Here is a 23,434-nt window from a genome sequence, read left to right as displayed (position 1 = left end):
TTTTCTTTTATGATTCATGCTTTGTTTCTTAAAAAAATTTTGTCTAAACCAAAGTCATGAAGACATTTCTATATATTTTTAAATTTCACAATTTTTGTTTTGATGTTAGGTCCACAATCCATCTCAAATTATTTTTGTGTGTATGATGTGAGATGAGGGTCAGGATTTATTTTTTTCCATTTATAACAGTTTATCAAACTCTTCTAATACTAGTTGTTGAACAGACTTTCCTTTCCCCCATTGAGTTATCTTGGCACTTTTGTCAAAAAACAATTTACAGTATATGTATGGATCTATTTCTGGACCCACTATTCTGTTCCATAGATCTATTTACATATCCTTATACTAATACTGCACTGTCTTAATTACTGTAGTTTTACAGTGGATCTTTGAGTTGTTTTGGCTATTCTCAGTCCTTTGCATTTTCATATAAATTTTTTTAATAAACTTGTCACTCTCTGTAAAAAAGCCTGTTGGGATCTTGATTGGGCACAACTGACATTGTAATAATATTGAATCTTACAACCCATGATATTTTTATTTATCCATGCTATATGTGCCCATTTAGGTCTTTCTTAATTTCTCTCATCAATGTTTTTTAGGTTTTGGTGTAGAGGTCTTGTAAATATTTTGTTACTTTTTTTCCTAAATGTATATTTTTATTCTATTTGCAGGGAAATTTTAAAAAAAGTAGATTCTCTTACAACAGTCAGAGATACTTAAAGCTTAAAGCTCACTTTTAAAACACCTTTAGCCCTGGCTGGTGTGGCTCAGTGGACTGAGCACTGGCCTGTGAACCAACGGGTTCCTGGTTCAATTCCCAGTCAGGGCACATGCCTGGATTGCAGGCCAGGTCCCCAGTTGAGGTGGGTGTGAGTTGCAACCACACATTGATGTTTCTTTCCCTCTCTTTCTCCCTCATTTCCTCTCTCTCTAAAAATAAGTGAATAAAATCTTTATTTATAAATAAATAAATAAAACACCTTTACATTTTTAGTTAAACGTTATGAGGTTGGGGCACATATAAGGTTAATACAAAAGAAATTACAAGGACAATGGTAAAGAGATGCTGTAAGGCAGCATGTGTTTACTCGTAATGTGTTAGTTCAATGTAGCAACAATAAGAGGAGATAGTGGCTAGAAGAGGGCACAGCAGAGGTTCTGAGGTACTGATAATATTCGAGTTTTTCATTTGGGTTAATAGGTGTGTTTGATTTGAGAAAATTCAACAAGAAGTATTTTTTATCTGTATTCTTTTTATATGCAGTTTGTAATCCAGTTTAAAAAGTGACTAAAATTTAAGACTTCCGGCCAAGATGGAGGCATAGACTAACACACTGTCTCCCTCCACAACTAAGAAGGACTACAACTACCGCAAAACCAAAAATAACCAGAAGTTCCAGAAAATAAAGCTACATAGAAATCCAACATATGAAGTCATAAACAAGTGGTGCTCATCTGGATGGGTAGGAAGCGTGAAACAGGTAGGAGCTGTGTTGGAGGCAGCAGCTGCAGCAGTGAACAGTGGGACCCAGTAAGCAGACACCTGTATTTGGGGGGAGGAGAGAAGCGCCTGGGAGCCAACCCGGGCTGCAGACCAGACCCCTCAGCTTGCGATTCCAATGCCGGGGAAGACAGACCCCATTATCTCAGACTGTGAGTCCCAGAAGGCATGGAGAAGGAGGAGGAGGCTCCCAGTTCCTCAGCAGAGAGTAACAGCAGGAATCCAGCTTGGACCCCACCCCCACCCCACCCCGGTGAGAAAGGTCACCAGGTTGTGACGAGCACACAGGGCTCCACCCAATATAGCGTAAGAGGTCTGACAGCGTCCCACCCAAGAAGAAAAGATAAACAAAACGGTCAGAATGGCAGAATTAATGATTGAAATACCAATCACACAGCTAACGAAAAAACAAATAAAGGCCTTGACCTATGAACAAATAGTGAATCTTTCTGAGGCTCAGTTCAGAGCTATAGTCATAAGGCAGCTTACAGACCTAACAGCGGGGCTGAATCAAGACAGGGAAGGAATGAAGGCTAGTCCTGCTGAAATGAACAAAAATACATACAAGAGAAGTGGTGAGGAAGGGAAAGCCAGGGATCAAATCAACAAATCAGAACATAGGGAAGGAATAAACAGTCAACCAGTGCAGAAAGAGGAAACAAAAAGTGAGGAATATGAGGAGAGGCTCGGAAACCTCTGGGACAGCTATAAGCGAATGAACATTTGAATTATAGGATTGCCAGGGAGTGAAAAAGAGGAACTAGAAATTGAAAAATTATGTGAAAAAATAATGAAGCAGAACTTCCCTAACTTGGGGAAGGAAATGAACTTACAGGTCCAGGAAGCACAGAGAGTTCCAGATAGGCTGGACCCAGGGAGAACCACACAAAGACACATTATCAGCAAAATGTCAAAAACTAAAAATAAAGAGAGAATCTTAAAAGCAGCAAGAGAGAAGAGAAGAATTATGTACAAAGGGTTCCCAATTAGACTCTCAGCAGATTTATCAAAGGAGACTTTACAGGCAAGAAGGGACTGGCAAGAAATATTCAAAGTAATGAAAATCAAAAACCTACAACCACAATTACTCTATCCAGCGAAACTGTCATTCAGGATAGAAGGGCAGAGAAAGTGTTTCCAGGACAAAGTAAAACTGAAGGAGTTTGTTAGATCCAAACCACTGTTATATGAGGTGTTAAAGGGACTTGTTTAGAAGAAGGAGGATCAGAACTATGAACATTAAAATGAAAACTGTATCACAACAACCAACAGCAGAAGCTAGGGAATCGAAACAAAGGCAAACTATGTAGGCAACGAAAGGGGGAAAAGAATTATAGGTATGGGGAATATACTGGGGGGAGGCCAGTGGGGACGGGGAAGGGGGAAAAGGAGGGAGATCATGCAGGAATTAAGAGGCATAGTAGGAGGGAGTGGAGTAGACAGGAATATGTTGAGAAGAACTATATGCACAACCAATGGGCATGGATAAGGGGGGGACAACTGGAGGGAGGGGGTCACAGGGTGGAGGGGAGCAGGAGGAAAAGAAATTGGGACAACTGTAACAGCATAATCAATAAAAGAAAAGAAAAAAGTGACTAAATTTTTTTTAAAAATCTTGACAGTCTGCTGAACTGAGTTGTGACTCCTTGCAGGAATGAAATATATTATGCATCACTGAAACAGCCAAGGAAATGCCTGGTGCAGAGATTCTGGAGCTGAAATGCCCAAGGAAAAAGGAATTTGGGGAAATATAAGGGAAAAGGAAGGTAGGTAAGGTAGAGACAGAAATATGAGGAGAAAATGTGAGAGAGCAATTGATATGAAACAATGTTCTTTGACAGAATCAACTGAAAAAAATACAGAGTATTTATTCTTTCTTTACTTTAGCCCCAGAAATAAGATAGGTTAAGAAGATAGCTTACTTGGGATGTATGATGAAATAACATTAAGATCTTATGTACTTACAATGTTATACAATTGCAAAGAATAATTATTAGAATGTACAGAATACCCTGGAACATGTATTCTAAGCCTGAATCTTATTGAAATTGCCATCTGCTCTATGCTTCCATGTTATTTTGTTTATTCTTCAAGCATTACCACTCATCATACTGTACTGAAATTACTTGATTGGCCTCTCACTTAACTGTCATGTTCTGGAAGGCATAGCATATCCTTGAACCTTCGAGTAACTGCTCTATATATATTTGTTGAATTGAACGACTTAAGATGAACAAGCATATGCAATTCTCAATGATTTGTACATACAAAATATCCTCCTATAAAATATAAATGTTACAGTTCACAAATATTTCAATTGCTTAATGCTAATTTACTGCTTTATTTGATCACCTAAATTAATTTCTTAATGTTAATTTATTATTTTATGCATGGCACAAAAGGGCAGTCATTAAAATAACCATTTTATAAATGAAGAAGCTAGGTAAACAACATATAAAAACACCTTGTTGGTGGTCCTACAGGTAGTAAGTATCAGAACCAGATCTGGAATCTAAACCTTTAATTTTTTTTTTTCAGGTAATTTCCTCTAAACAACTACATCACATTCGACATCAGTCACTCTCAAAGTTAGGGTGGGGAGTTTTAAACTTCCAGGCTGGTTTCTACCAGCTATAACTTGGCTTTTTGACTCCCTTCTTTGGCCAGTCCATTCTGCCACTCCCTATTCCCTACCTTCCCCTCCCCTGCCCCCACTTCATCACAGGGAAGAAGGGCTATACCATATTAGTATAATATTGTATCTATTTATAGAAATTCTTCTCAGCACTTCTTATTCCCTATACAGACAGTCCCCTATATACAATCAACTTTTGATTTTTTCAATGGTGAAAAAGTGGTAAGCATTTAGTAAAACCATACTTCAAATTTTGAATTTTGATCTTTCCCTTGGCTAGCAATATGCTCTCTGGTGATGCTGCCAGCCAGCCATGAGATTGCAAGGGTAAACAGCCAATACTCTACACTGTACTGTGTTGCCAGTGCTTTTTGTTTCATTTCAATGCTTCACATTCTTCAGGCCCAGTGTACTTTTGGCTGTGTATGTTAATGGTGCATACCCATATAACCATTCTGATTTTCACTTTCAATACAGTGTTCAATCAATTACATGAGATATCCAACACTATTATAAAATAAACTTTGGGTTAGATAATTCCCCTAACTGTAGGCTAATGTAAGTGTTCTGAGCGTATTTAAGGTAGACTAGGCTAAGCTATGATGTTTGGTAGGGTAGATGTATAAAATGCACTTTGACTTATGATATATATTTTATTTAATTTTTTTTATTGATTCCAGAGAGAGCAGGAGGGAAGGAGAAAGAGAGGGAGAGAAACACTATTTAGTTGCCTCCTGCACATGCCCTAACTGGGAACCAAACCCACAACCCAGGCATGTGCCCTGACTGGGAACTGAACTCATGACCTTTCAGTCTGCAGGATGACACAAGTGAGCCACACCCAACCAAGTGAGCCACACTGGCCAAGGTATGATATACATATATTTTTTAAACCCCACCTGAGTATATATATTTTTTATTGATTTTAGAGAGAGAAAAAGCATTCAGTAGAAAATTTATGTGAGAGAGAAACATTGATCAAGTGCCTCACATACATGCCCAAGCAGGGATGGAACCCGCAACCTAGGTCTGGGCCTTGACCAGGAAACAAACCTGCAACCTTCTGGTTTACTGGATGACTCTCCAACCAACTGAGCCACACATTCAGGGCAATTTATGATATTTTCAACTTAAAGTGGGTTTATTGGGGCATAACTACCTCATAAGTCAAGGAACATCTGTATACAAATGGGGGGAACCCCCAAAACATGAATTTTTTAATAAAAATTTGTACATTTATTCTTACATATTTAAACTTCAGTCACCTTCAAAATGCTCTCCATTGGATGTAATACAAATATCAAGACATTTTTCCACTGCTCAAACAGTTTTTAAATTTGTTGAATTTGATACCTTTTAGTGCTTCTGCTGTTTTTGTTTCCCCTCTTACACATTAGCAAAATTTTTCTCTTTGAGGATTTTTTTCATGGAGGGAAGCAAGCAAACAAACTTGCTTGTGTGAGATCAGGTGAATAGCGAGGGTGGGGCATAGGGGTAGTGCCATTTTTGGTCAAAAACTGCTGAACACTCAGCACGGTGTGGGCAGGTGCTCTCCTAAACCATCCATCATGAAATGGGCAAATGCATTGAGTGTTCAAAAAAAGTTCGCTGGAGCCAACTGCAATTCCTCACAACAATGCCAGCTGGTACACTGATACACATGGGTTCCTAGAACATTCACCTAGCAGTGGAAGCCTGTACTACAAGAGGCCCACCCTCCACAAGATAATTCTGATTTTTTTTAGGGATCGCCCCTCATATGTATAGTTCTGGAGTATCTCCTTTGAATCCACTGAAACTACTTCTTACTGTAACCTTACTAATTTTCTTACTAACTCATGATTTCAATACAATCCTTGATGTGTGTTCATCATATATTTGTAGAAAAATCATGACTTTACCTTTTCTGAAAATTATTCTTAAATAATGGACATTTTCTTAATAATGTATGAATACAGGCTCCTTTAGGAAATAATGCTATATTTGCTGATCTGCAACTTACAGTCTAAGTGAAAATTACGTTCTCTCTGCAAATGTTTATTCCAGACCTAACTACTGTACCAAGTTTACAGACCTGCCTTTCTGTTTCCCCCCTGGAGAAAACAACTTCAATTTCAGTCAGATGTGAGGAACAAGGTAGACATAGTGCACAGCTGAGGAACTTCCAATTTTCACTCTGCCCAGTAGAGAAAGAGATGTCCCAATCCTTAGATATAAGATAGATAAGAGGTATCTCTTTCTCTCTCTAGGTTTCTCCCCATCACACACAAAGAGGGGCTATTTGGAGAGTCATATTCCTATCAATTAGCAATTCTATAGTCTTTTATATGAACCACAGCTGGTGAGAAGAGACACATGGGGGAAAAACAGAATTCTCACACTGTGCTCAACAGATAAAAATAAATTGTTCTGAGCTGTGTAACCATCAGTCCTTGCAGGTATCATCATCTTTATCCTAATTTATAATCATTCACAGAACTTGTTACAAACCTTCAGCTTTTGGCCTGCTGTGTACAATGATGGGCTTTTGAAAAAGTGGTCAAGGCATCTGATCCTCTCCTTCCAGCTCTGTCACTGGCTTGTGATGTGATTTTGGAGCTTTGATTCTCCATCTTTTAGATAAGTTAATGGATAGCGAATATATTAAATAAGATACATTAAACAAAACAACATATATTGAAGCTTTGTGCAAACTAATAGCTCTATAAAACTTAGTTTCACTTGCTTGACTTCTCAGTGTCCTTATCTTTAAGGGGGACAATAATGGTAAGAACAGTCCCTGACACCGTGTTTAATAACTGCTAGCTATTGTAAATTCCGCAGGGGGTGGTGTCGGATTTTAAACTTCTTTCTGTCCCCAACAGAGACTAGCACCTTGCACTCAGCTGGCTACATCTGAGAGAGAAGAGAACGAACCTTGTAATCCTAGTCCCTACCCACCACGCCCAGCACGCACCGCAGGGGCGCTCGGGTGTAGGACTACAGTCCGGAACACAAAGCGCGGGATGCTGAGGGGCCGGAGCTTCTTTGCGGTAGGACTCGGAATCCGGAAGTGGGGAGGGCGGGGTCTTCGGTAAGGGTGAGGCTGGCCGCCCAGCGAAGATGCTGCTGGACCTGTCCGAGGAGCATAAGGAACACCTGGCCTTCCTGCCGCAAGTGGACAGCTCGGGTCAGGGGACGCGGCTGCGGAGGGTGGTGGTCTGGGGTCTGGGGAATGAAGCAGGGGGAGTGAGCGCCTGTTACTCATGATCTCCTGGCTTCGGTTGCAGTGGTCGCTGAGTTTGGGCGGATTGCGGTGGAGTTCCTGAGGAGAGGCGCGAACCCCAAGATCTACGACGGCGCCGCCAGTAAGAAGGACAGGGGCGCGGTCCTGCAGGCTGCGCAGGGGAAGTGCTAGCCATTCTCTGTTGTCGTGGGGAGAAAGGGGTTATTGCGACTCCGAGGGTCCCGATCCCATTGTGGTAGAATAAAACCTGAAGGGCTCTTCAGTCAGGGCGCACATCCTGCAGGTTTCCTAAGTACCTGTGCGATTTTTTAAGCTTCTATTAATTACGTCGCCCTCCTCGTGTGTAAAATAGACATCTGCCAGTGATACTATAAGACTTACTTTCACCAAAGTGTGTGGAATAGTCCGATAAGGGTTTGGTTATTATTAGTTGCTCACACACCTACTTTTGGTGAAGTATTGCTTTTTCCCCGCTGGACGAGGGGCTGGATTACGGCAGTCCCTGCTGAGTTCCTCTTTTGCCAGGCTTATAGGAGCTGTGTGCATTCAAGAGACGGACAGGCCCCTGGTACTAGCCTCCAGGAGTCAGCATTTTGTAAAGGTTAGAAGGCGAGAAATACTGAAGCCATTTGGAAGAAAGTAGAGAACGAATGGAAGGCTATTACCGACTCATTAATTGCAGTGCTTGAAAAAAAAAGTAATAATGGATAATATTCTTAAATAAGAGTTTGAAAAAAAGGATAAATATCACACAGTAATGTATTTGCTCATTTTTCCTCTTTTTTTTCTCAGGAAAACTCAATGTGAGTAGTGACACTGTCCAGCATGGTGTGGAAGGATTAACATACCTGCTCACTGAAAGCTCAAAGCTCATGGTAAGGTCTCCTGTGGACTGCCTTGTACAATATTACGGAACCTTAAGAAGGTCATGTATACTCTACGTCATAACCCTGGCGGGTACCTACTTACCTCAGTAATGTTGTTAATGGTTTATAATTGATTTGGAGAAGCCATGCCTAAACAATATGACTATAACAATCTGCTGGCATGAATTCCTCATGCTCGTATAAATTAGAGTTGCCTGTAATTCTGCACGTTATTGAGCCATATGCGATAGTATGTATCCTAAGAAGAGGAAGAATATAATGATAGATTGTACTTTTTGTTTGCATTATTAGTGGTATCTGACTGGATGAAGAATAGGAGAGGAAATTGGGCATTTTAATAATTCTTTTTTATACTTTAATAAAGTATTTTATATATAAGAAACTCAGATTTTAAAATAGTGGGCAAAGATTGCTTTTAATTTGAGGGTATTGATTCTTTATCTAGACAGAAAAGAATTAGGGGATCTCATATTCTTTTGTGTGTATCAACTATTTTAGCATTTCCTAGGAAAAGGTAAATTTGAATGTTCTGTTGAACTCAATTCTCTTTAGATTTCTGAACTGGATTTCCAAGACTCTGTTTTTGTTCTGGGATTCTCTGAAGAATTGAACAAATTGTTGCTTCAGCTCTATTTGGACAACAGAAAGGAGATAAGAACTATTCTGAGTGAATTGGCACCAGACCTTCCAAGTTACCATAGCCTAGAATGGCGACTAGATGTACAGGTATGGCTTCTTCTTTTTTAAAATCTGAAATAGAATATAAGATTTATTTTAGGTGTACATCCCCAGGCTTATTGTATTCTTTACCACCTTAACCAAACTATGGTTTGAAACTTCCGTTTTTTTAATGCTTATTTTCAGGCCATTTCACAAGTAGTTCATTTTCTTATGTTTTCAATATGTCAATTCAGTTTAGTTTGCAGATTTGTAAGAAATAGGTTAGTTTGGAAAAGGAGATGGCTATGCAATTTTTTTAAGTATATTTTATTGATTATGTTGTTAAAGTATATCAATTCTTTTCCCCTTTGCTCCCCTCTGCCCAGTATCCCCCTTCCCTCCAGCAATCCCACCCCTCCTTAGTTCATGTCCATGGGTCGTGCATATAAGTTGTTTGGCTTCATCCTTTCCTATATTATTCTTAACTTCCCCCTGTCTATTTTGTACCAACCAGTTATGCTTCTTAATACCAGAACCATTTCCCCATTTCTCCCCCTTTCCCTTCCCAGCTGATAACCCTCCAAATGATCTTCATACCTATGATTCTGTTCCTGTTCTGGTTTGCTTAGTTGGGTTTTCTTTTTATTTTTTAGATTCAGTTGTTGATAGTTGTGAGTTTATTGTCATTTTAGTGTGCATAATTTTGATCTTTTTCTTAAGTAAGTCCCTTTGACATTTCATATAATAATAGTTTGGTGATGATGAGTTCCTTAAGCTTTACCTTGTCTGGGATGCACTTTATCTGCCCTTCCATTCTAAATGATAGCTTTGCTGGATAGAGTAATCTTGGTTGTAGGTCCTTGCTTTTCATCACCTTGAATACTTCTTGCCAGTCCCTTCTTGCCTGCAAAGTTTCTTTTGAGAAATCAGCAGAAAGTCTTACAGGTAACCCTTTGTAGGTAACTCTCTGCTTTTCTCTTGCTACTTTTAAGATTTTCTCTTCATTTCGAAACTTTGGCGTTTTAATTATGATGTGTCTTGGTGTGGTCCTTTTTGGGTCTAGCTTGTTTGGGACTCTCTGAGCGTCCTGGACTTGCATGTCTATTTCCTACGCCAAATTTGGGGAGTTTTTCTTTATTATTTTCTCACATAAGTTTTGAATTTCTTGCTCCTCTTCTTCTTCTGGCACTCCTATGGTTCGGATATGTGCACGTTTAAAGTTGTCCCGGAGGTTCCTCAGCCTCTCCTCAATTTTTTCAGTTCTTGTTTCCTTATTCTGTACTGGTTGACTGTTTTTTTCTCCCTTATGTCCTAAATCATTGATTTGAACCCAGGTTTCCTTCCCTTCACCGTTGGTTTTGTGTGGATTTTCCTTCATTTCACTTAGCATAGCTTTCACTTCTTCCCTTGTGTGTTTGCCATTCTTAAGCATATCTGTCAAGTCTGTGAGCATTTTTATCACCAGTGTTTTGAACTCTATGTCTGTTAGGTTGGCTATCTTCTTGTCGCTTAGTTCTCCAACTGCAACCTTGATCTGTTCCCTGTTTTGGGCCATACTTTTCTGTCTCCTCAACTTGACAGGCTCCTGTGTTTGTTTGCCTCTGTGTCTTAGGTAGAGCTGTCACCTGTTACGTTGTAAGGGGCGGAGCCTTATGTATTCATCAGTGCAAGGCGACCAGTTTCACCACGTTGTGGCACTGTATGTGGGGGAGGGGTCTGAGAGGGAACAATGCTGCTTGTTCAGCACTCACCCCTTTTCCAGGTACTTCTCCCACTTTCGTATGGGACTGGCGCCTCTCTAGCTATTGCCCTGGCCATAGTTCCCAGAATGGGTGGGTCTGTGGACGTTTTAGGACCGTGGGGGCCCTTTAAACAAGCGGACTCTACTGAGAGACCCGCAGATTCTTCCTCCTCCCCAACCCCCACTGGTTTTCATAGTCAGAAGCAATGAGGCTTTATTTTCCCCGGTGCTGGGACAGTGAGCTGTGCTGTGTGGTCAGGTGCTGACAGCGCTCCCCAGGTGTCCCTCCTGAGTTTTTAAAATGTGTAACTGCGCTTTCTGCTGGCCTGTTGCCGCCACCGCTGCTGCTGCCCCCACCACTGCTTCCTCTCCACCCTGGCTCCATCCCTCCTACCTGTCTGGATGAGTATTTTTTCTTTATATCTTTGTTGGACTTCATGCAGCTCGATTTTCTGGAACTTCATATTGTGTCTAGTTTTGAGGTAGTTGTATTCCTTCTTAGTTGTGGAGGGAGATGCAGCATGTCTGTCTAGGCCTCCATCTTGGCTGGAAGTCCTATGCAGAATTTTTAAAGTGATGCTTAGATTTTTAAAAACTTTTCTGTTAAAGTAAATACACTTATAGAAGAGTGCACAGATCAGTGAATTTCTCATGGTGAAAACACCCATGAAATCAATACTTACCCGTGACCAGCATCCCAGAAGCATCTTCCTCGCCTCCTACCAATTACTTCCCCTTTCCTCTTTCTCACTTCCAACACATGGGTTACTTTTGCTGCTCTTTTGCTTTCTGTATAAAGATTGATTAAGCAAATGTTCTTTTGTGTCTGGCTTCTGTACACATTATATTTGTGAGATTCAGTTATGTTTTATAGAGATAACCAAAGGGAAGTTTTCAGACTATTACATGTAGCCCTTTATCAATCAGTGACAGGTAGATTAAGAAATGTTTATTGAATGTCATTTATTTGCTGATCAGTCCTTTGCTAAATGCTTTAGGAAACAAAAGTGTATGACGCTTTCTTAGCTGGAAAAAATATTTTCATTTAGGGATATTAGATGTTCTCAAAATAACTAGTAAGTAGAGATAGTTGTAAAATATGGTTCAGGAGGAGGAAAAAGAATAGAATTATGTAAGTCAAGGTACAACTGAGTAATTCAAAAAAGCTATAGCTCAGGTAGGTTAGTTCAGAAATGAGCCAGAAAAGCTTCAGCAAAAGCAGATGAGATTTCAGAAGAATAAATGAATAGAGAAAACCAGGGTAAATATTTTTGACAGAGAAGACAGTGTAAGCTGTAAAGGCCCACATGCATATGGGAATGAGCATGTTGAATACGTGGTATAACGCACTAGCTTAGCCAAATTTGACTGCGTATTGGAATGACCTGGGAGCTTTAAAAAATTCTATGTTCCACCCCCCCAGAGATTCTGATTTTTGGAATGGGATTTGGCCTGGGTGTCAGGATTTTTGAAAGCTCCCTATTCACCCAGGTAGTTCTAATGTGCAATGAAGTTTGTAAACCACTGTTATAGTGGATTCTTCCTGATCTGAATAATGGTAAGGTGGTCCGAATAGGTTATGGAAATTCAGTTAGAGGAGTTTAACAATTATAATCTAGTGTGATGAGTGCTTGAATAGATATTAACAAGGTTTTGGTATAAACCAGATTATAGACTCCATGAGGGCAGGTACTGTGTCTTGTTGATTGCTCTGTCCCCAGGCAATGCCTGGCATATAATAGGCATTCACTGCTAACTATAAAAATGGTGGGGAGGAGGGCTAGTGCTGGTAAGCACATTCTTAAATTAATTTATCAAATATTTTTTGTATGCCTATCATGTGGTATGGATACAAGGTACAAGGAACAAGGTACAGTTTCTGCTCTTGGAATCATCATAAGCAGCAATTCCTGGAGAGCTCATGGGGAGGAAGAGATCACTGGTTAAGTCTTTATGTTTAGGTCCTTTCATAATAACCAGGTGGGAGAGAAGTGGGGATGGTCATGTTCATGAGATTCAGCAGTAATTATCTTTTATGCTTATTAGTTGAAATTATTACAAGGGATTTTTTGAAAAGATTTTATTTATTTATGTTTAGAGAGAAGGAAAGGGAGGGAGAAAGAAAGAGAGGGAGAGAAACATTGATTGGTTGCCTCTTGTGCTGGGACCAAACCTGCAACCCAGGCATGTGCCCTGACCAGGAAATGGACCAGCAACTTTTGCTCTGCGAGACAATGTCCATGCCACACCAGTCAGGGCATTATTACAAGGGATTTTAAATGGAGGGGATTCTTCTGCTTATGGGAGGCACACTTGTCAAATGAAAACCAGCTAAAAGGCTAGGAAACTAGAAACAGGATACAGAAACTTTCATTTCTGAGTAACTGATTTGTCTCATGGAGACTGGCAATGAGTGGATAGTTGCCATCAAATTATTGTGCAGTTGTTTATGAGGAATAAATTAATCATTGTAGTTAAGTTTCTAATAGAAACATTTCCTGTACTTTATAAATTGCAAGCATAATTAACGCCTTTGTTAATAGCATCAGTAAATTAAATGCATCTGAGATTGGTGGAGGAGGATGTTACCTTTAGGGATGATTTATTTAAAGTTGCTGTTGTTATTTTTACAGGGAGAAGGACAGAATTTTATCCCCATTAAAATAAGTTCATATCAAGAACTTTATGGGGTACAGTTTTTTATCCTGTAGTAGTACTACTGACTGTCATTCCAGTTTCTTTCTGAGAAAAAAATTAGGCCTAATTTAATTTTACTAGGTGTTTGTTAGGAATATTCTGTAATTTTTATCTAGAAAAGTTGAAGAGTGGTACAGATAATTATCTGTAAAGGTTATTTAGATATCCTGTTTATCTAAAAATGGGAGGATAGATTGAGTGACCTTAAGTCTTTCAACAAAAATTTCATGGTGGCTTAATTGCACACCTAGCTACGTTTGGTCCTTATCTGTCAGTGCAGGTATAGGGGAAAGAAGAAGTATAAACTATGCATAATTGAATGAATGAGTAGTATTTTTAGTAACTATATTTATTACTGTTTGCTTTTCTATAATCTTCTATACTAGAGAAATAATCTTACAGAGATAATTTATCTTACAAATACATATTTTATGTTTGGGGACTAGCTCATCCAAAGGGATTGATCTGTTGTTTCCGTATTATTTTGAGACATTAAATTGCAGCTTTGGATCAGATTCTTGAGTTTTTTTGGATGCACAAATGACCTAGAATTAATTAGAAGTTATTAGTCAGGATATTCTATGTTGTAGTATTAAGTTAATCCAAAATCTTAGGTTTAGATTTGTTACTCACTGGTAGTATCTTCAGTTTGGCTTCTTGTCCTTTGACACTACTCCAATAGTTTAAGATAACAATCTTGCTTTCTTGTATAACAAGATGTTTCAGTTTCGTCTTGTGCAGTTCCAGTCCTAGACTTGAATCGAATCAGCTATCCAAGGAGGTCCTGGTTCCTTTTTAAGGGAGAATGGTCTTTAGAGAGCACACTCTGATGCGAGGATTAAGTACCATCATTTCCAAGTTGATTATTGTTTCTAGTGGCTATTTTCTTTTAATAATATATCAGTAGTACTTACTTTTTTAAATTTTGGAATATATCATATAAACAAAAGATTATAGATATTCAGTTTAGAGAAGAATAATAAAACAAGTACCCATTGCCAAGCTTAAGAAATAGAACAAAACCAGTACCTTTGAATCTCCCTTTCCGAGTCAGAGCCCTCTCCCAACACACTGGAGGTAACGACCATCCTGATTTTTGTTATTTTTTACTTATAGTTTTTTTTTTACATGCATTTTTCTTTTCAGTAAACTATATTTTTTAGATTTTCATGTGTTATTTTGCAACTTGCTTTTTTCATTGAAAATTTTTTAGATATATCCATGAAAATTCATTTTGCTGTAGTGTATTTCTTTTTGCTGTCAATCAGCATTCCATTGTGTGAATAGTCTCAATTTATCAATTCTGTTAAAGAATATTTAAGGTGTTTCCAGTTTTGACACTTAGCAACAAATACTGTTATGAATATATGTATATGTGTAAGAGTGGAATTACTGGTAATAAATATTGTTTTCCAAAGCGATTCTCTCATCACTCTCACCTCAGTGGACACGAGTTTCCATTCCATCACTTGCAGTGCTCCATATGGACAGCTCTTTAATTCTTGCTAGGCTGATACGTGTAAAACAGTATTTTGTGGTTTTATTGGCCATTGTTTTGATTCCTAAAAAAGTTGAGCATATTTGCCTGTGTTTGTCTGTGTTACTTCTGTTAAATGCTTGCTTAGGTCTTCTGCATATTTTTTGTCTTTGTTTTGTGTTTGTTCCTTTTAAATCACAGCAATTGTGCATTCTTGGATACTGATCTTTTTTTGGTTGTTTGTGGTACCAAATAACTTCTCTAATTTTTTGGCTTGATTTTCCACCATCTTTAGGTGTCCTTTGAAGAAAATTTAATAATTTTAATGTAGCTAAACTTGTCACTTTTTTCATTACAGTTTTTGCCTTTTATATCATGTTTAAGAAATTCATTCACACTGTAAGGCTGCATATATATTCTCATTTCTTTTCTTCCCCACCCCACCCCCCAAATTTTTAAAGTTTATTCCCAGACTGGTGTGGCTTAGTGGGTTGGGCATTGTCCTGCAAACCAGAAGGTTGCCAGTTCAGTTCCTGGCCAGGGGCATGTACGTGCCTCGGTTGCGGGCCAGGTCCTTAGTAGCGGCGTGTGAGAGTAAACTGGTTGATGTTTCTCTCTCACATCGATGTTTCTCTCCTTATCTTTCTCCCTTCCTTCCCTTCCCTCTAAAAATAAATTTTTTAATTTTTTTAAAAAAGTTTTAAAGTTTACTTTCCATTTTGAAGTCTGTGATTTATCTGAAATTTGATTTTTGTATATAGTATAAGGTAATTATAAATGTTATGTATTCAGCATGATTATTAAATAGTTATTATGTTCTTACTCCATTTAAAATCAAGCTTGCAAGCAGAAGCCTCAGGCAACAGATAAAACCAACAGTGACTATAAAGCTACACCTTAATCAGAATGGAGATCGCAACACCAAAGTTCTGCAGACAGACCCAGCCACCCTGCTCCATTTGGTTCAGCAATTGGAACAAGCATTGGAAGAGATGAAGACAAACCACTGTAGAAGAGTTGTGCGCAATATCAAGTAGTCCCAGTTTTAAGATTAATTCCCTTTAAAGTGCTTGTGAATTAATCATATACAGCAATTACTTTTAAAACTATTTTTTTATTAATTGATGTTGATAACTACATAAAGATTCTATGAAAGTTGTTTTTCTTTGACAAGATATAAAGTCATGTTCAAAGGCTAACATAAAGTTCCTTTCCTGGTGCTAAATGTGGTCATTTTCTTGACAAATTAACACGTATTTTATATTTTAAGTGTGTAAATAGGATTGAATCAACTGGAAATGAATCTCTACTGTTCATATCTGTATACATGAATGACTATCATTTTTTTAGTACTTCTTGTGACTGCTTAACTTTGTTATTTTCCTCCTTATTGACCAAAATGTGAAAATAAAATTCACAGTATGATACTGTTACTATTCAGAATGTCTAGACAATTCAGTGTTTTTGACCTTTGAAAGGAACCTATGAATGTTAATAGCTACAGAATAGTTGGAAATAAATATAAACCTTTTAAATGCTATGTTATGCCATGTTGCTTAAGTTTGAATTGTCATGGCTTATTAGCTTAAATATTTAGTGCTCAGATTTGTGTCGTCATATATTGGACTTTGTCAAGGATTACTTTTTCTCCTCTAGTATACAAAGCAGCTAAGAAACATGCTGTCATTTACATTTATAAACAATGCATGCGGGAATAATATAATTAATTCTTAATTATGTGGATAAAAATTACAATCACTTTTATATTTTTGTTTGAATAAACGATAAAGAAGGAAAGGGAGATCATGTTTACTACATCTCAAGCAAATATCCCTTCTTCCTTATAAACTAGATTTTTGTTTTGGTTTGGTTTTTTAGTAGGTAACTATAAGCTATTGGCCTAAAAATCTCAGATACTAATGTGTCAGGTCAGCTTGATAGAGTTCAGGGATACAGGGAGACTTAAAAGAAAAAAGGAGGCTTATGGAGAAAAATCATGGAAGGGTGGGAAAGGGCATTCAGTCTTAAATATGTATCTGGGGACTTATTCTGAGAGTCTCATCCCCATGGAGCAACCCAGGAAGGCCTGTTGAATCGTGGGACTCTAAGCTGCACTCTAGGCTCTTATTAACACTTTGCCTCCTGAGAAATTTTCAGGTCAGAGTGACATGTTTCTTCTTTTTCTTAGTAGCTAGCCTGTCGGAAATGGAGACCATTGAAAGAAAAGCACAATTGAAATTGCCACCCATCAGCCCACTGCAGACATGTGGCTCGCTTTTTCCCCAAAGGTATATGTTCTTCAGTTGCAAAATACCTATATCAGGTATTAACAAACTATAATCAGAAATAATTTTTATTACAGTGATAACTTGATTAATGAAACTTTCATATTAACAAACTAACAACAAAAGGAAACTTTATATACCACATGAAATAGTAGCATATGTCATCCAGTTTTAAAGCAATATGCCTGCCAAGCTTAGATGATAAAAATAGCCCTGTGAAGCTTCACATTTGACAATAGTTGATGGAAGATAAGCAGGACTGACCCCAGCCAAGATTGAAATAATAGCCCTGTGTACCCTCAGGGCAACCTTTCTTCCACTTCATATCCACTGTTCTTATGCCAATCAAAACAAGAAAGCATGTGTTAATCTCTTTTCATTTGAATCACACTTTCCTGGCCTCCTCTCTCTCTTTTCCATTATTCTTTCTGATGTGCTGTCTTCTTCGCCTTTTTGGGCCAAAGTGAGTTGGGAGCAGTCTCCTGACATCTTTTTGAACTTGGAGCTTACTTTTTGGTACAGGCCATCTAGTCATCCTCTTCCTTTTCTTGTGTAAACATTCCAACCCTCATAGACAACTCTTAATGATTTTATGGGACATTTGAATTTTTTTTTTTTTTTGGTGGCTTGTATATGAACATATTTTCTGCAGATGCGATCACTGTTCTACTGTCCTGTATGATCAACTTTCTTGACTCAGAGTAATGTGCCTTTCTATCTATTGCTATCAAAATTCTTTTTTTTTTTTTTTTAAGATTTAGTTTTAGAGAGGGAGAGAAACATCAATGTGTGGTTGCCTCTCACATACCCCCCAGTTGGGGACCTGGCCAACAACCCAGGCTTGTGCCTTGACAGGGAATCGAATTGGCAGCCCTTTGGTTCGCAGGCTGGTGCTCAATCCATAGAGCCACACCAGCCAGGGCACTATCTAAATTCTTTTTTTTTTTTGATGAATAGATTTTTTTTTTTTTTTTTTTGGTTTTTCAATTACAGTTGTCCCATTTTCCCCCATATCTCTCCCCCACCCAGCCCACTCCCTCTCCCACAATCATATCCCTCCTTATTGTCCATGTCTATGAGTCATTTATACTAAATTCTTACTAAAACATTTGGATTATTAATAAACTGATTTTTCAGGATTGACTGATACATGTTTAGACTTTAAGTGTCATACCCTTCATGTCTCAAACCAAGATCAGAGCTTTGAGTAGGAAATAATATATGTATACAAAGCCTACATATACTTCACCCACTGGAAGTCTCCCTGTATTTCACAGGATTTCAGTGAGCTTGTTTGTTACTGACGTTTCCAAGCTTAGGCAAATATAAAGCAGCAAATTGGAAAGGTGGCGGAGAAATGGTAAGAAGGAAATATATCTTCTTTGCAAATTGACAGATAACCTGACAGTAAGGAAAGTTTGAAAAATCATTAAGCGTGTGCGTAAAGGATGCATGTATGAGGGCTCTTAATCCTATGAAAAAGTTAAGTCAGTTTTGGGAGCAGGGCGAAAGAGTTTGAATTTAGGTGCTGTGGCTTCTTATAGGACCTTAATTAATTCCCAAAGTCTTGTTTTTTTCATCTCTAAAATAGGAATAATAACACCTACCTTATTGGCTTGTGGGGACTAAATGAGACTGTGTATACAGAATGTTTAGCACAGTACCAGGCTTTAGAAAATACTTGTATAGAGTGAGATCTCATTTTATGGCCCTGAATTATGTCCCATACACACAGAGATAATTCAAGGAACAGAAAATGTTACCTGGTGATTTCTAGGTGGTAGGATTATGGTTGTTTCTTTTCCTTCTTAATTTCTATAATGAGTTTGATAACTCATTAAAAATAACTTTGACCCTGGCTGCTGCGGCTCAGTGGATTGAGCGTCGGCCTGCGAGCCAAGTGTCACTGGTTCGATTCCCAGTCAGGGCACATGGCTAGGTTGCACATCAGGTCCCCAGTTGGGGGTGCGAGTGAGAGGCAACCACACAGTGATGTTTCTCTCCCTCTCTTTCTCCTTTCCCCTCTCTCTAAAAATAAAATAAATAAACAAACAAATAAATTATTATTTTTTAATTTATAGAAAAACAACTTTGAAATCTGAAGTAAGGAGAAAAAGAGATCAGTGAATTTAAATATAGTTTTAGTAATATTTTTGTCCAGAATTTTAATTCTTGAAATGATATAGACACACATAGTCTCACCTGTTCAAAACTACTTAGTTCCCAAAGGACTCAGGAGGTCAGGCTAAGGGTTTTAGAGAGAGACTTGGTCTGGTCTTTGTTTTCCCTCCCTAATAGTGAAAAAAGCATGGGAAGCTCAAGACATTACCTAAGCCAGTTCTCTTTTTCTTTTTTTTTTTTTTTTTAGGTAATATTACATCTAACTGAAGACCTATGTTGTTTTTAATCTCCAAAGGAAAACACATAGTACTTCTTTGTAGTTTTTTACAGCCTTTATGGTCAGGAAGTTCTGTCAGCTGCTGTATTAAAGTCTTCCTGCTATAATTTACTCACTCATCTCTGTGCTTATTTTATAAAATATATGTTTGATTAAGTCCCTCCTTAACTTACCTGCCCTTTCACAGTTTTCATAATCCTAGGTTACTCTCATCTCTTTTCTTTCACAAACGGTGGAAAATACTCTGGTGAAAAAGGTACCATAAAACATTGCCTTTAATTTAAATACTGTATATTACTTTTTAAACCACCATGACTGTTATGTTCAAACTTGAAAACTTATTTTTAAAAACAAAACAACTGGTTCGATTCCCAGTCAGGGCACATTACTAGGTTGCGCGGCAGGTCCCCAGTTGGGGGCGTGAGTGAGAGGCAACCATACAGTGATGTTTCTCTCCCTCTCTTTCTCCTTTCCCCTCTCTCTAAAAATAAAATAAAATAAATAAACAAACAAATAAAAAAAAAAAAACTAAAATATCAAGGACAATTTTGAAGGCTGATGTGTATGTGCCATTATTTAAAAAAAAAACAAGCAAGCCCAACTCCATCATTAATGTGGTTAGTTTAGTGATCTTTATAAACTTTGAAAGTGATCTTTTAATTATAAAAGCAAAATAATCCCATTATGTCTCAGCTTTGCAAAACAGTATACTATGGAGCTGAAAAAACAATGGTATACTTTATCACAATAAAGTATATATTTAATGGTTTGATCACTGAATAGTAATGGCTCTTTGTTTTATGTTTATATAGCTCCACTCCTCTCCCCAAGAACTCAAATGATTTAATTATGCTTGGTCATACTATTAGTCATAATAGTCCATATTATTGGTCGTAATAGTCCATACTATTCTACTTACCATAATGGGGAAATATAGGCAAAGGAATTCTATTTCATGAATGGGCTTAATCTGAAAAGGAGCACGAGGAACACAAATACCTGCATGAATGTGCTCTGAATGTGGCTTCTACTCAGGTTGTTGGTTTTTTAAACACAAGCAACTTTTGAGTTTTTAAAATAATTATATTGTATATTAGGTTTGTTATTCTTGGGAATATTACTAATAATGTGACCATCAGAGTTGTGGGCCATGCTCTTTTACTGTGCTTGAGCCAAAAATGGACGCTTTTTAGTTGCAAAGACTATAACTTTATTTTCCTCTTGTGCAGTTATGTCTTCTCTTGCAGAAGTCTTCCAACAACCAGCTAAAAAGAGAGACAACACAGAAAAAAGATTTTTGCCCTTTCTCACAAACCATGAGGCCTTTACTTTTTATTCTTAATTTTTTTACTCTTTATTACATTGAGCTGTAATTCTCCAGTGTATGTATGGCATTGTCTCGACAGGAAAAACAAAGCAAATTTGAAAACCTTTTATAGGTCTTTTTGGTAATGGTACTGACTCAGTTTTGTTAAATATTTATTAAGTGCTTAGAGTGACCCATGTTGTATGTCGATCAAAGGATAAAGTCCTAGTCTCAGTTTAGAGTGTTCTCATGGTAGTCTGTCCTGTTCAATCCTTGAAAGTAGTTTAATCCATAAACTCATTAGTCTGCAGAAAGGAATCTCCTAAAGGGGCTATTCTGAAAAAGGGAAGCTCATCTGGACTGCTGTCTGTTGAAACCTCTTTTCCTTGAAACTCCACCTTCTACTGGAAGGCAAAAACTAACATGATTCAGTGACTAGAGCTGTAGAAATGTGCAGGGGAAAGGCTAGATCACTAAAGAATATTGTGGAATACCTGGGCGTGGTTAGAATGCCAGAAATTATCCTTACACCTTTCCCATTGAAGTGGGGTTCCCTGAGGTAACCAGAGGTGTGATGGGAAAAGCAAATTGAGTTCTTTTTTTACCTGCATGCCAATGTGGTGATTGTTAAAAATCCAATGAAAAGTGGATGCCTGTGGTTTTGAAGGAATGTGCTTAGTTCACAGAACGAAAAGGCTTCTCAGTTAACTCAAAGACTAAAAACACACAGATTAATATTCAGAGAATGAGGAAAAGAAAATCCAGGGAAGTCTTTAAGTTTCACTGGGACAAGTATAGATGGTTGGAATATAATATCCTGGCATGATCTGCCAACTGTGCTCTTACTCCAAATAAATAAAAAGTTCTTACAAAGCTCAAGTGAGTTTAAGTGCTGCAACATAATAAAATTGCTTGGTTTGCAGCTGAGACTGTTGCACAATTCATAGACTAAAAGTACTAAGAAAGGCTGCAGGCAATTTTAGCACTTAAAGGGCAAAAATTATTTGTCTCACGATATGAGCAATACAATAAAAGCCTTTTAAAAAAATGTTTAGACTCTAAGGATGTCATTATTGGGTATTTTTTCCTATGCTTTTTTTCTCCCATTCTTTGTCTTTGCCTTACCAAATTTGTGCCTTTCTTAGACCCTTAGAACAATTAATTTTCATTCCAAACCTCTCATTAAGCCTCTTCCCTCCCTTTAATTATTTTTTATTTTTGACAAAAAATCCACGTAAAATTCACCCTTTCAAAGTGTACAGTTCAGTGGTTTTTAGGATGTTCACAAAGTTGTGCAACTATCACCACTATCTGATAGAACATTTTTATTACTCCAAAAAGAAACCCATATCCATTAACAGTCACTCTCCATTTCCCCCTCTCCCCCAGCTCCTGGCAACCACTAATCTTTCTGTGGATTTGTCTCTTCTGGACATTTCATATAAGCGGAATTATACGATACATAGCTTATTGTGTCTGGCTTCTTTCACTTAGCATAATATTTTCAAGGTTCATATTATAGTAGATGCCAGTATGTTGTACCTTTTTTATGACTGAATAATATTCCATTATATGGACACACCCTTGCTTTTTACAGTATTTAAGTCTTATTCCTGACTTAATGAAATTAATCTTATATTTTATTATATAATGTTTATAAGAGAACCTTTGACAAATTTAGTAATATATTTTTCACAGTGATGGTTTTCTGGAATTATCTTCCCAGATTCAAATTAGAAAAGCCTGAGAGCAATTTCTTCCTAAGACAGTTATTAGGAGAGTTATTCTCCAGTGAACTGAGAGCTTTATTTTTTATCTTAGTCAGAAAGTTATACCAGGTTGGGAGCTATTAAAGAGACTCTTAGCTGAAATCAGCACCAAAGAAAAGTACTTTAGTGTTCTTTTTATTTTAATATAAAACAGTTCCTACTAAATTGAGGAAAATTGTGTGGCCATTTTATAGACTTAGAGAAGATGGGAAAGCAAATAAGGATTTATGTCTTCCTATATTCATTTTGTATACTTTTTATGTTAGATAGAACTATAAACAATTTATAAAAATTGTAGTGGAATAGAGAAAAATGCATTTACTTTTGCTTCAGTTCATACGTGAGAATATTTCTGAACTAACTTTGAAATAGTGCACTGAGGGGTCTCTAGGACACCTATCTCCAGATGATGCCGCTGCTGCAGCCACTGCTCTGGGGTCCATAGCCCTGCAGAGGAAATGGGAAGGTAAACAACGTGATTCAGTCAAAGTGCGAGGAAGCACAGGAAGGGATACAATAAATTAGGAGCTCTGCATACGTAAGAGGGAGTGTATAGTTCTCAAGAGGGACATCAGGAAGGCACTTTTTTCTTTGATCATTTTTGCTGTTTCGGTAATTGCGCTCCAGTTTACACTTGGGGGACAATCTCTTCCCAATTGGATATAGTTCAGTGGGAGTGTCAGACAAGAGACTATGCTGAGCCTCTTAAGTCTCTTTTGGCACCTTGAAACCTGAGGAGTCAGAGAGAATGGTTGTGGCAGCCTTGGAAGATGCTTGATGACTTAGTCACATGGCCTCATGAAGGTGTTCGTGTGTTTGTCCTGTCAGGACCAAGTCTCAGAACTGCCT

General features: G+C 37.9%; 1 protein-coding gene across 1 annotated transcript; it reads left to right on the top strand.

Moving 5' to 3' along the window:
* The first annotated feature begins 7,192 nt into the window (after nt 1-7,192).
* COMMD2 (COMM domain containing 2) lies at nt 7,193-16,624 on the top strand. The gene is made up of 5 exons (XM_090286009.1): nt 7,193-7,308; nt 7,409-7,486; nt 8,158-8,240; nt 8,805-8,978; nt 15,667-16,624. The coding sequence occupies exons 1-5, from the start codon at nt 7,242-7,244 to the stop codon at nt 15,862-15,864; spliced, it is 600 nt and encodes a 199-aa protein (XP_090142135.1). The 5' UTR covers nt 7,193-7,241; the 3' UTR covers nt 15,865-16,624.
* The last annotated feature ends 6,810 nt before the right edge of the window (nt 16,625-23,434 follow it).

This window comes from Furipterus horrens, unplaced genomic scaffold (assembly GCF_987537825.1).
Source record: "Furipterus horrens unplaced genomic scaffold, mFurHor1.1.pri manual_scaffold_1, whole genome shotgun sequence".
Classification (NCBI taxonomy): Eukaryota; Metazoa; Chordata; class Mammalia; order Chiroptera; family Furipteridae; genus Furipterus; species Furipterus horrens.
This window is presented reverse-complemented; position numbering and strand designations above follow the sequence as displayed.